At 29.5% G+C, this 15,645-nt stretch overlaps 1 protein-coding gene across 1 annotated transcript; it reads right to left on the bottom strand.

The window, feature by feature from the left end:
• Window positions 1–118: 118 nt before the first annotated feature.
• Window positions 119–1,569, bottom strand: LOC107927776 (transcription factor bHLH92). The gene is made up of 3 exons (XM_016858889.2): window positions 825–1,569; window positions 470–748; window positions 119–395 (listed from the first exon to the last, which is right to left on the bottom strand). Exons 1-3 carry the CDS (start codon window positions 1,164–1,166, stop codon window positions 312–314), a joined length of 705 nt encoding a protein of 234 aa, XP_016714378.1. The 5' UTR covers window positions 1,167–1,569; the 3' UTR covers window positions 119–311.
• Window positions 1,570–15,645: the final 14,076 nt, after the last annotated feature.

Genomic DNA, 15,645 nt, shown 5'->3' with positions numbered 1-15,645 from the left:
GATGTCTTTAGATTTTGTGGTGAAGATGAAGTTTGTTTATTTTGTCGATTGAACCATAGTTGGACTAGTAAAAGATATTAAATCTTCAATTACACAAATTTAGGGTTTTAAATGATGATGAAAATGGGGAATGAATGTCCAAAATTTTATTGGTAAATATGCAACAGTTCATTAGAGCAAAACTCATCTTATTGTCATCACTATAAGCGGAATTTAATTATCAGAACAAAATCATGTTCAGGATCTAATCTTTGGTTATCCAGTGGTGTAAGATTAGAAATATTGAATCTTGTCTCTGATTTGACATCAAATCATCTGGTCCTACGTTCCTCAAGCTTCCTCTCCACTTCTTGCAATGTTCTGTTTATAGCATTTTCTACATCGGCAGCTTTCATCTATCAAAACAAACAACAAATGTTGCAATTAGTTAACTCAATTTGTAATGATGCAAAGAAAAAACAGGGCAAACCTTAGTTGCAAGATCCAAAACCAGTTCTTGATTGTAAACCGTTGTTCGGATCATTCTGGGTTTCGAATCCAATGTCTTCAAGCACTTCAAAACCTCCAACATGTAATCATTCCCATAACTTGGATCATCTATCCTTGCTCTAATCTTGGCTCCTTCATTATTGGCATTGCCACCCAAATTTACAAGCAATTCGCTGTTCCTCCTCTGCAATTCCTCCCTCTCCATTTCCAGCTCTCGAACTCTCATGGTTGCCATTTGAACTATCGAGTTCTTATCGTTCTGCCATTAATGACCAACCAAAAAGCTAAAAAAAAAAACATAATCAACACTCATACAAAAACAAAAAAATACCCACCTTTGTTCCAAGAGGAAGCATTGAATACAAGGCGAAGTAGCATTTTTTCTGCTTTTCTCTTCTTGTTCTCTCATTCATCATGTGCTTAAGACACCTCTGTTTTTGTTTGTCTTTGGATATGACTGAAACCCAATTTGTTTTCCTCAAGAACTCGATCATTCTCTTGTTTACGTTCCCTGATCTCACTCCATTGTTACATCCAGCGGCTTCCAACCATGGTTCGGTTCTGGGTGTTCTTGGATATGGCTGAAAAGCGCTTGGTCTAACAGGTTGAAGAACAGGGGTTGTTTCGTACCATATTGTTCCATGTTCACCTAATAGTTGTTTTATCAGCTCATCCATGGTAGGGTTTCGTTTTCTTTCTTTCTTTCCTGTTTTTGGTTATGGGGAACTTTAAGAAGTTTCGGTTTGAAATTGAAACGTTTATATATGATGATGATGATGATGACGGTTTTAGTCCTTGATTGCTTGAGTTGAAAAATATTTTCAAACTGGTGACCAAAAGAGAAAATTGTTCAAAGCGTTGATTTTTCTTTCACTTCGTTGTGGGTGATCTGTCCTAGGTCAATGTCTTTGACTCAAATAGTAACCCCAAGTGGTCTTAGGGTTTTGGACCTTTTGGTTGAAATTGGGTATGAGTCTTCTTTGTTTTAGCTCTTATTTAGCCCACCACAACTTCTTGTATGTACCCATTCTTTATTTATTCAAAAGAGGAATTGAACTCGAGATTAATATTAAATACATATGATTCATTCGACTATTTGTTTATTTTTTTTAATATTAAATACATATGATTCATTCGACTATTTGTTTATTTTTTTAATATCTTGAAAGGATCTAAAATTTAAAGACATCTTAAAAGTATAAAAGTGGGGAGATGTAACATTAGGTAGGACAACGGGTAAGGCGAGATTTTTTTTGTTCACCTCGATTTGATTTGATTTTTATATTTTTCGCCTTGATCTCTTTTGAGTATGATTTTATTTAAAATTTTCATGTCAACCCAATTATGAAATAACTTCTTTGATCTTGCCTTATCTTACCCCAAAATTAAGCTTATATGTGCTCGAGCTTGGTACGATAATTAAGCTTAGGACTGATAATATATATTAAAGTTAATAACATAATTTAATAATATAAAATATTAAAAATGTATATTAAAAAAAAAACTCATGAGTAGTTCGAGCAAAATATTACTAAGCTTGAATTTGACTCAATCGATAGCTCAAGTTGCTCAAGCTCGACTCGATAATTACCGAATAGAGTTTTTCCAATTGGGACTCTAGTAGCTTACAACCAATATCTCATTTATACCTAACTCTAGCTATTAAATGAAGAGGTTGACCTTTGGGTTTCGAATTAATTATTCAAGTCATCATTGTTTGGGTTTGGGCCAAAATTTGTTTTACACAATGAAAGATAAACTGGATGTTTGTGCTATAATAATTTTTTTCAATGTACAAATTTTTTTATTTTATACTTAAATTATCACATATTTATATATTTATATATGATATATCTCTACCTCACGGATGCTCCCCTTAAGAACTCACTCCTCGAGGATACTTCTCTAAAAGACCCTTAAGAATAACTCCTCACCATCACTCCTTGACCACATGGCCATATGGGTCCCGCATATTACCCGCCACCTCTAACACCAACCAACCGCATCTTATTTGAAGTGATTGACAATGTGTCCAATTGTCATCCTACTTAGGTTTTCGGTGACAAACCACTTGACCAACTTATTTCATAGCCATAAATAGAAAGACAACACATGGCACCTCAGGATCAGTGTTAAGGGTATAAATCCAATCAGCCTATCCATGAAAGGGGATCTCTCTCTCTCTTTATCTCTTTCCACCTTAGCCACCATTGTGACACCCCACACTCAACTTGATCACGAATTCGAATGCATGATGTCACATTACGTTGTTATAACAACTAAAACTAATTCAAATTAATTACGAAATAATTAAGCATATTTACATGGCATAAAATCAAACCAACATCAATCACAAATGTAATCACCAATTTCAAATGTAATCATGCCTTACAAATGTCTGACAATCTCATTATATTAATATTATGGCTTGTTATCAGTTTCACATATTAACAAATTGATGCACTCTAACGTATGTGCATCTTGATTTCAAGAATCATAACACATATTCACTATGTTTTTTCAATTTCACTATTTTATCACTACTAATCACAAATACATTTTTTTAATAACTATTCAATTTTAGAGTACCATTATCAACTTACCTTGAATAACTAATAACAATTTCCATACCAGTGGTCTTTATTACTGATTCCGATTTCACAAACAAATAAGTGGATCATTATATCAACATACGCTCATGGACCCCCGAAGCTTTAGAGCTAACATTAGTTCCCATAAACACCTAATGCTCTGGGAATACTAACTAATTGATCGACATACGCTCATGGACACCCAATGTTCTAGAAAACTATCGAATATATTCATTTACGCTCATCGACATTCAGTGCTCTAAAGCTAGTAATATATTCTCACGGACACCCAGTGCTTTGGAGAACTTATCAACATACGTTCACAGACACCAGTACTCTAGAGCTAGTAACACATTTCCCACGGACACCTAGTGCTCTAGGCAAATTACTCGATGAATTGCAGTCCCATTTTCACATCATATTACGAGTGTACATATTCACTAATATATCATCATACGTTTAACATTCAAATCAATATTTGCTACTTATACACATCCAACAACAAATATAATAATGGTTAAATTAGTATTAACACTTTATATCCATGAGCTATAATATTTAGTCAATAATGAAATAATTTCAAATTAAACCTTTATACATTATTTTCAATTAGGTCTCTTTTAGCCTTCATATTTGAATTTCCATATTTTATAATTTACTCAATTAAAACTAAATCCGATTATATTTGTTATAAAATATGGAAATTCAAATATGAAGGCTAAAAGAGACCTAATTAAAAAGAATACATCTTAAACTAATTCATTTAATAACAAAAATTGAGCAATGAATTCATCTCAAACAAGAGCTTCAACTAAAATTCAATTAGAATTTAAAAGAGATAGCTTTCATACCCTTGAATGGGTTGGAATTGTTCTTCCCTCTCCTGAGCCAAACGATGGAAGGATTGATAAGTCATAAAAATAACATATTTTTAATCTCATTCTTGATGTGTTTTTGGATGATTTATTATGTAAACTAGTGAATTTGATGCTCCTAATATTTTAAATTCATGTTTCTATACTTAGGTGAGCATAGGGGAGTGAAAGAAGCAAAAAACAAGCCAAAATCGGACAACAAGAGTTGTTTTCAGGATCCACACGGCTTGGGCATTTCCACACAGGTTGGCCACACGCCCGTGTGTTCGCCCATGTTGATTTTGCGACCTGCTTCTCAGATATGAGGAAAAAGCCAATTTTTAGGCTTTCTAAACATTCTAAAGTCTATAAATACCAATTAGAAGAAGACCTAAGGGGGCAATCAGAGAAGATCGAAGAAAGCACTCGAAGAACGCCATCGGAATCAACTCAGAAGCGGATCTCCCTCAAGATCGAATATCTCTATTTAATTTCTTTCGAAGTTTTATTGAGTTTCTTTATGTTTTGTGGTTATCCTAACTTTGAGATGTTTCCATTTAGGATTATGAACTAAATTCCCTAGATACCCAGGGAGGATGAAACCTATGATGAATCTTATTATTTAATTTCTGTTTTTACGCGATAAATACTTGATTCTTGTTCTCAATTATGTATGTTTATTTCGAGTTTTAATATTTTTGGGATATTAATTCATGTTTAATGTGCTTATTTCAATGGAGCAAAATCCCATGTTTAAGAGTAGATCTAGCATAACTGAGTGGAATTCCATGCAATCTTAGAAATAGGACGACATAAATCTACCAGATTAGAGTCAAATCTAATAGGGAAATCCATAGATCGAGTTAATGCGACAATAGGGGTTTTAATTAGAAAGAGATTTCAATTAATCAACCTAAAGTCAGTTGTTCTTACTCTCAAAAAAAATATTAACATAATTTAGGGATTTCTATGGATCAAGACATAAGTGAATAAATCGTTTAATTCAGATTCAAAATAATAGGTGAAGTCTAGGTGGATTCTTTCTTGGGTATTGTCTATCTCATTGGTTATCTTTGACTATTTTCCTATTTTATTCTCTGTTGCGTTCTTAGATAAATTAGTTTAGTAATTTTAGATTAAAACACATCACCCCAATTTGTCGGCTAGATAATAAAAAGACAGTAATTACTAGTACTTTTAGTCCTCGTAGATACGATATTCCCTACTCACTATAGCTATACTATTGTTCGATAGGTGCGTTATTTATAGTTAGTTTAGTGACCATCAAGGATGAAGGTGATAAGTATAAGTAACCATTGTTTCATTAAATTCTTCTTTCTTTCTCTCTAACTTAATTGAAACTTAAGACAAATTTTTTTGTGTGTTCGAATAGAAACTTAAGACAAATTTTTTTGTGTGTTCGAATAACAAGTATGGCTTATGGCTTCTCTCCCCTTGAATGCATGAAGAAGATGGGAGACTTTTCCTTCCCTTCTATTATTATTTTTTCATTTTAATCAATGCATTTAACCTTATTGATACTGGACTTGGTAAAGGAAGGATGCAGAGGAGAGGAAGAATGGTTGCTAAGAAGGTTGATTTACCTAGATGAGGTGGAGAGTCAGAGGCTATAGAGAATGACAGTTGAAAAAGTTTGAAGGCTGAGAGTTGAGAGAATTGTAACATCCTCGAAAACTCTTTGGTGGTAAAAGTATAATTTTGAGTCATTATGAATCGAATTTATTCTAAATAAAATAAAATAAAATTTATAAGTGTTAATGGAGAAAAAAGTAGACGACCGGAGAAAATTTAAAAGACTGATGTAGTGGGAGATATTGTAACACCCCAGGCTCATGTCCGTCGACGGATTAGAGTTACGAGGCATTACCGATCAAAATTTAATATCATAAATCAAGCAATTATCCAAACATTTATTTCATTTCAATTTACTAACTATACTACATATAATACGAATATTATTTTCAAATTAGGCTTAACTATAACTAATTTATACAACTATTAACAAATATGCTAAACACATCACACTTCCATATAAATAACCGAAATTTTTGCATAACTTTAAACATCATATAAATATATATATATACCAAATAGATCAAAAACATAAAACCCAACTTAACCAAAATGAATAAGCCATTTTCGTATGGCTCATATTTACACATCCCAAAATTAAATATATTAACTAGACTATACATGTCATAGGTTCGAATTCAAAATTTATAAAATACCAAAGATAGTCGATAGTGTGATAGACTATGCTGACAATCCCTGAGCTCGTAACGCGACTCCAAAATCTATAAAACAGAGGTAAACAAATACAAACACACATTAAGCTATTAAAGCTTAGTAAATTATAATAAAAAATTCATTTATATATATACTAATACTTATTCCATCATTAAGATAAAATAAACAAAATATCCTAATATTTGTACCATATAACACTTTAATAAAAATCACCTTGTATTTTCACATAAACAAACCATATGGCCAAATACACATAAATATTTAGCAAAGCCAAATATTCAATAAATCATTGTGCCAAAAATGCTTATACTCAAATGGTAAACTCATACTCTATATTTCATTTGAAACTATTATCAAATTATAACAATCAACTTACCTTAACACTAATTAGCTAACACATACCTGAATAATTTAGCTTTCTTAACACATTATTTGCTTTTACTATTGCTCACATAAGATTTATATAACATAGAGCCTTGTATAAAACATCAGCATAAAGCCTGCTAGGCACAAAGCCCGATACATTTCACCGGCACAAAGCCTGCTAGACATAAAGTCTGAAGTAATTCACCGGCATCAAGCCTGCTAGACATAAAGTCTGAAACATTTCATCGGCATCAAGCCTCTTAGACGTAAAGTCTGAAACATCTTATTTTCAAACTATATATGTTATATAAAATCCATGCATAGAGATTCAGTTCAAAATTCATAACTTATATTTTTAAAACACATGGATATATAAATCTCCATCACCAAGTCTAACTTGATAATTCAATAATTCAACCAAAACATATTTATATATATATAACCTCATACTTTTGATTCTACTACTAATATCGTAAGATTGAACTTATAATATACTATGTGCCTTTAGCATTCGAACATATTAAAATAATCTAAGCTAATAATTTCATACCATTTATTCAATACAAAACTTATACATTTGCATATACGTTCACATTTGATTTCATGTATACATATATAATCCCAAACCTAATTTCAATTATACATGTGCATTTATACATATTCGAATCTACCATATAAATATATAAATTCATACTCAATTTCAAAACAAGAACTTATACATATATATATGACATATCGAAATTCAATACACAACACATATATGTGTATTTGTATGCTTGTTTGAATCTATATATATATACAATTATAACATACATATATCACAAATCAAATCCAAGAGTTTATATATAAATATACTTATATAATCATTTGAACCTTATATATATACATATATCTTATCCATATCTTTGATTAATCTAACAATTTATACATGTATATACTTATATCCGGTTATACTTTAACTAAATTTAAAGGTTTATATAAGTATAAACCTTTATACATATATTCGAACATTAATAATACATGTATATCATTCATACTTTATTTTATTTCAATCAATATGCTTTTAAATTAAAGTTCAACAAAAATACAATACATTTACATACCTATATACCGATTTAATAATATTAAATAACTAATAGACTTACCTCGGATATCAGCGGACACAATCGACTACTCGACTACTTTCGTTTTCCCCCGATCCAATTCCGTTTTCTTTGTTTCTTGATCTAAACATATTCAAATTTAACCTTTTTATTCATCAAAACATTCAATTAAATCCAAAAATACATAAATATACAAATTACCATTTTACCCCTGACATTTTACAGTTTTTGTAATTTAGTCCTTTTTGCACCAAAACACAAAATACACAAAATTTGCCCACACTATGCTAGGGTCGAATGTTCCTTGTCTTCATACAAGTCCACACATTTCATTTATTTCACATTTTAGTCCCTCAAAAATTTATTTTCACAATTTAACTCTAATTACTCAAATTCATTAAAAATTCAAAGACAAAACATGTTAATCTAACACATATATTTCATATTTCATCAACTAACATCACAAAACTCAAACATTCATCAATGGCACATTTCAAAATCATCAACAATTCACAAAATTAATACATGGATTTTGAAGTATTCGAAGCAATGATCTCAAAAACGAAAAAAATTATCAAAAACCGAACAAAGAACTATCCTTAAATTTAAGCACAACAATGGCCGAACCTAGCTAGCTTTCTTCCTTTTTTTTCTTTTGTTCAAATTCGGCTAGAATAGATGATAAAAATGGCTTTATTTTTTTTTGTTTTATTGAGCATATATTATCATTTATTTTAGTTTACTAAAATAACCTTTAATAATTAATAAACAAAACATATATAATAAGGTTATATTAGTCCTTTGCCACCCACTATCTATGTTTTAGTCTAATTGCATCATAAATCCCCCATTTTAAAAAGACAACAACAATTAGGTACTTTTAGATTTAATCCCTAAATTTTTATTTTACGCAATTAAACCCTTTTTATCGAATTGAACATTCAAACGATTAAATTTCCATACGAATTTTTCACACCTATAACTTAACATATAATAAACACTAAAAATAATATTAAAATATTTTTTTCTGACTCGGATTTGTGGTCTCGAAACCACTATTCCGATTAGGGTCAAAATCGGGTTGTTACAGATATTACACTGAGGTATAGACTAAATTGTAAGGTTTTATAAAGTATTGGAGCAAATTGAGAAATTAAAAGTAAAAAGGATTAATTTGAATTATCGGTGGAATATGTGAGGACATGGAAAGCAATTTCAGCAAGATTTAGTAGATAATGATGATTGATAGATTTTTTTAGTTATAATAATATTTTATTTACTCATCATCATTACTACAATTATTATAGTATTAAATTATTGTTTTTATTATTGATGATATTTTAAGTAAAAGATGAAGAAAGTTCTCTATCTTTCTTTTCTTTCTCATGTTGCCACTATTGTTGGGAAGAAGCGAGTTTCCTTTTCTCTTCAATTTCATCGTCTATCACCATTAAGGCCATTTCAAGCTAAAAATTATTAAATTTCCATTGAAAACCTTAGCTAAATCAAGTTACCCACAACCTAACAAGCTCAAATTTTTGAATAGAAATGAAATGTTCACACTTGAGGAGAGAGAAAATCTAGATAATGTATGAACTAATGTTTTAAGGTAAGATCTTCATGTTCTAGTGATAATTTCATGTCTACTTTGATTATTTAAACATGAAAGTGTTGTAGATGAATATTGATTTTTCATATTTTATGATATTTATGTGAAATAAAGAGAAAGAGAAGGAAGAAGATACAAGGGGTGTAGATAAGGGGAAGCAAGTAGACAAAGCTTAAAGGAAGTCTAATTTAGCAAAATTTGTAAGTACTTCATAATTTTCCTTACCTAATCAGTTTTTTGGAAATAATAAAATTAACGAACATTTTATTTTCATGCAATTTAGTATTATTAACTTAATAAATATGTGAACTACTCCAGGAAGTAGTAAGTGAATGTGAATATTGTGGATGTGATTTAATTGTGAAGAGAAAATGACTAAATTGTATAATGTTGAAAAGTTATGCGTGATTTTGAAAATATGAAATTTAATTGTACTTGTGGTGAAAATGATTTTATAATAATGACAAAGCCCTTTGTAGACAAGTTTTGAATTTATGGGATATATATGGCATGCCATTAGTAATATTATAGCGCGTTCATTAATTTAGCACTTCAATGCTCTTGAATTTAGCATTTTGGTGCTCCTGATTTAGCACTTATGTGCTCCTGTATTTGTGATTTTGTTCCGTTTATCCTACTTGTTCACTCGAGTCTACAATTGGCAAAATTGAATGATTCATGATCAATGTGCAAATGATAAAAGTATGGTGAGTGGAAAAATGAAAAATGACCTTATTGCTATTCTTTAACTAAGGCTAATTACCGTGATCATGTTAAAATGTTTATTTATTTATGTATTAAAATTGATAATTAAACTCAATGGTAAGGTTTGAATTCTTTAATGTTTACTAAGCTTTCATAAGCTTAACAAGTTGTTTTAAAACGCATAGGTAAAGATCGTTTTAAAGGTAGATTTTGAAGTGGCTCTCCTCGTCCTCATCTCATCGTCAAGCAAGGACTAAAGAGTATAAAACTTATATATTGGTTATAGTGGCATGTACTTAGGGTTAGAATCATACAAACTTTTATTATAAATTGTCATGTGGTTCTAAAACTATGCCATAGATGTTAATTATCATTATGTGCTTTGGAATTGAACTTCTTTATATGGGTATATTCATGTGTTAGGTAAAGTTTTTGAATGATAATCTAGTACATTTTGAGTTCCTAAAGTGTTTAAATGTGTTATAGGAAGGTGAAGTCTAGGTGGATTCTTTCTTGGGTATTGTCTATCTCATTGGTTATCTTTGACTATTTTCCTATTTTATTCTCTGTTGCGTTCTTAGATAAATTAGTTTTGTAATTTTAGATTAAAACACATCACCCCAATTTGTCGGCTAGATAATAAGAAGACGGTAATTACTAGTACTTTTAGTCCTCGTAGATACGATATTCCCTACTCACTATAGCTATACTATTGTTCGATAGGTGCGCTTGCCTTTGTCGTATTTATAGTTAGTTTAGTGACCATCAAGGATGAAGGTGATAAGTATAAGTAACCATTGTTTCATTAAATTCTTCTTTCTTTCTCTCTAACTTAATTGAAACTTAAGACAATTTTTTTTGTGTGTTCGAATAACAAGTATGGCTTATGGCTTCTCTCCCCTTGAATGCATGAAGAAGATGGGAGACTTTTCCTTCCCTCCTATTATTATTTTTTCATTTTAATCAATGCATTTAACCTTATTGATACTAGACTTGGTAAAGGAAGGATGCAGAAGAGAGGAAGAATGGTTGCTAAGAAGGTTGATTTACCTAGCTGAGGTGGAGAGTCAGAGGCTATAGAGAATGACAGTTGAAAAAGTTTGAAGGCTGAGGGTTGAGAGAATTGTAACATCCTCGAAAACTCTTTGGTGGTAAAAGTATAATTTTGAGTCATTATGAATTGAATTTATTCTAAATAAAATAAAATAAAATTTATAAGTGTTAATGGAGAAAGAAGTAGACGACTGAAGAAAATTTAAAAGACTGATGTAGTGGGAGATATTGTAACACCCCAGGCTTATGTCCGTCGACGGATTAGAGTTACGAGGCATTACCGATCAAAATTTAATATCATAAATCAAGCAATGATCCAAACATTTATTTCATTTCAATTTACTAACTATACTACATATAATACAAATATTATTTTCAAATTAGGCTTAACTATAACTAATTTATACAACTATTAACAAATATACTAAACACATCACACTTCCATATAAATAACCGAAATTTTGCATAACTTTAAACATCATATAAATATAAATAAATATATATATATACCAAATAGATCAAAAACATAAAACCCAACTTAACCAAAATGAATAAGCCATTTTCGCATGGCTCATATTTACACATCCCAAAATTAAACATATTAACTAGACTATACATGTCATAGGTTCGAATTCAAAATTTATAAAATACCAAAGATAGTCGATAGTGTGATAGACTATGCTGACAATCCCTGAGCTCGTAACGCGACTCCAAAATCTATAAAACAGAGGTAAACAAATACAAACACACATTAAGCTATTAAAGCTTAGTAAATTATAATAAAAAATTCATTTATATATATACTAATACTTATTCCATCATTAAGATAAAATAAACAAAATATCCTAATATTTGTAACATATAACACTTTAATAAAAATCACCTTGTATTTTCACATAAACAAACCATATGGCCAAATACACATAAATATTTAGCAAAGCCAAATATTCAATAAATCATTGTGCCAAAAATGCTTATACTCAAATGGTAAACTCATACTCTATATTTCATTTGAAACTATTATCAAATTATAACAATTAACTTACCTTAACACTAATTAGCTAACACATACCTGAATAATTTAGCTTTCTTAACACATTATTTGCTTTTACTATTGCTCACATAAGATTTATATAACATAGAGCCTTGTATAAAACATCGGCATAAAGCCTGCTAGGCACAAAGCCCGATACATTTCACCGGCACAAAGCCTGCTAGACATAAAGTCTGAAGTAATTCACCGGCATCAAGCCTGCTAGACATAAAGTCTGAAACATTTCATCAGTATCAAGCCTCTTAGACGTAAAGTCTGAAACATCTTATTTTCAAACTATATATGTTATATAAAATCCATGCATAGAGATTCAGTTCAAAATTCATAACTTATATTTTTAAAACACATGGATATATAAATCTCCATCACCAAGTCTAACTTGATAATTCAATAATTCAACCAAAACATATTTATATATATATAACCTCATACTTTTGATTCTACTACTAATATCGTAAGATTGAACTTATAATATACTATGTGCCTTTAGCATTCGAACATATTAAAGTAATCTAAGCTAATAATTTCATACCATTTATTCAATACAAAACTTATACATTTGCATATACGTTCACATTTGATTTCATGTATACATATATAGTTCCAAACCTAATTTCAATTCAAGAAATTATACATGTGCATTTATACATATTCGAATCTACCATATAAATATATAAATTCATACTCAATTTCAAAACAAGAACTTATACATATATATATGACATATCTAAATTCAATACACAACACATATATGTGTATTTGTATGCTTGTTCGAATCTATATATATATACAATTATAACATACATATATCACAAATCAAATCCAAGAGTTTATATATAAATATACTTATATAATCATTCGATATATATAAATATACTTATATAATCATTCGAACCTTATATATATACATATATCTTATCCATATCTTTGATTAATCTAACAATTTATACATGTATATACTTATATCCGGTTATACTTTAACTAAATTTAAAGGTTTATATAAGTATAAACCTATATACATATATTCGAACATTAATAATACATGTATATCATTCATACTTTATTTTATTTCAATCAATATGCTTTTAAATTAAAGTTCAACGAAAATACAATACATTTACATACCTATATACCGATTTAATAACATTAAATAACTAATAGACTTACCTCGGATATCAGTGGACACAATCGACTACTCGACTACTTTCGTTTTCCCCCGATCCAATTCTGTTTTCTTCGTGTCTTGATCTAAACATATTCAAATTTAACCTTTTTATTCATCAAAACATTCAATTAAATCCAAAAATACATAAATAGACAAATTACCATTTTGCCCCTGACATTTTACACTTTTTGCAATTTAGTCCTTTTTGACCCAAAACACAAAATACACAAAATTTGCCCACACTATGCTAGGGCCAAATGTTCCTTGTCTTCGTACAAGTCCACACATTTAATTTATTTCACATTTTAGTCCCTCAAAAGTTTATTTTCATAATTTAACTCTAATACTCAAATTCATTAAAAATTCAAAGACAAAACATGTTAATCTAACACATATATTTCATATTTCATCAACTAACATCACAAAACTCAAACATTCAACAATGGCACATTTCAAAATCATCAACAATTCACAAAATTAATACATGGATTTTGAAGTATTCGAAGCAATGATCTCAAAAACGAAAAAATTATCAAAAACCGAACAAAGAACTATCCTTAAATTTAAGCACAACAATGGCCGAACCTAGCTAGCTTTCTTCCTTTTTTTCTTTTGTTCAAATTCGGCTAGAAAAGATGATAAAAATGGCTTTATTTTTTTTTGTTTTATTGAGCATATATTATCATTTATTTTAGTTACTAAAATAACCTTTAATAATTAATAAACAAAACATATATAATAAGGTTATATTAGTCCTTTGCCACCCACTATCTATGTTTTAGTCTAATTGCATCATAAATCCCCCATTTTAAAAAGACAACAACAATTAGGTACTTTTAGATTTAATCCCTAATTTTTTATTTTACGCAATTAAACCCTTTTTATCGAATTGAACATTCAAACGATTAAATTTCCATACGAATTTTTCACACCTATAACTTAACATATAATAAACACTAAAAATAATATTAAAATATTTTTTTTCTGACTCGGATTTGTGGTCTCGAAACCACTATTCCGATTAGGGTCAAAATCGGGTTGTTACAGATATTACACTGAGGTATAGACTAAATTGTAAGGTTTTATAAAGTATTGGAGCAAATTGGGAAATTAAAAGTAAAAAGGATTAATTTGAATTATCGGTGGAATATGTGAGGACATGGAAAGCAATTTCAGCAAGATTTAGTAGATAATGATGATTGATAGATTTTTTTAGTTATAATAATATTTTATTTACTCATCATCATTACTACAATTATTATAGTATTAAATTATTGTTTTTATTATTGATGATATTTTAAGTAAAAGATGAAGAAAGTTCTCTATCTTTCTTTTCTTTTCTTTCTCATGTTGCCACTATTGTTGGGAAGAAGCGAGTTTCCTTTTCTCTTCAATTTCATCGTCTATCACCATTAAGGCCATTTCAAGCTAAAAATTATTAAATTTCCATTGAAAACCTTAGCTAAATCAAGTTACCCACAACCTAACAAGCTCAAATTTTTGAATAGAAATGAAATGTTCACACTTGAGGAGAGAGAAAATCTAGATAATGTATGAACTAATGTTTTAAGGTAAGATCTTCATGTTCTAGTGATAATTTCATGTCTACTTTGATTATTTAAACATGAAAGTGTTGTAGATGAATATTGATTTTTCATATTTTATGATATTTATGTGAAATAAAGAGAAAGAGAAGGAAGAAGATACAAGGGGTGTAGATAAGGGGAAGCAAGTAGACAAAGCTTAAAGGAAGTCTAATTTAGCAAAATTTGTAAGTACTTCATAATTTTCCTTACCTAATCAGTTTTTTGGAAATAATAAAATTAACGAACATTTTATTTTCATGCAATTTAGTATTATTAACTTAATAAATATGTGAACTACTCCAGGAAGTAGTAAGTGAATGTGAATATTGTGGATGTGATTTAATTGTGAAGAGAAAATGACTAAATTGTATAATGTTGAAAAGTTATGTGTGATTTTGAAAATATGAAATTTAATTGTACTTCTGGTGAAAATGATTTTATAATAATGACAAAGCCCTTTGTAGACAAGTTTTGAATTTATGGGATATATATGGCATGCCATTAGTAATATTATAGCGCGTTCATTAATTTAGCACTTCAATGCTCTTGAATTTAGCATTTTGGTGCTCCTGATTTAGCACTTATGTGCTCCTGTATTTGTGATTTTGTTCCGTTTATCCTACTTGTTCACTCGAGTCTACAATTGGCAAAATTGAATGATTCATGATCAATGTGCAAATGATAAAAGTATGGTGAGTGGAAAAATGAAAAATGACCTTATTGCTATTCTTTAACTAAGGCTAATTACCGTGATCATGTTAAAATGTTTATTTATTTATGTATTAAAATTGATAATTAAACT

Source organism: Gossypium hirsutum, chromosome D02, assembly GCF_007990345.1.
Source record: "Gossypium hirsutum isolate 1008001.06 chromosome D02, Gossypium_hirsutum_v2.1, whole genome shotgun sequence".
NCBI classification, from domain to species: domain Eukaryota; kingdom Viridiplantae; phylum Streptophyta; class Magnoliopsida; order Malvales; family Malvaceae; genus Gossypium; species Gossypium hirsutum.
The sequence above is the reverse complement of the archived record's forward strand: the minus strand, read 5'-3'. Positions and strand labels throughout refer to the sequence as shown.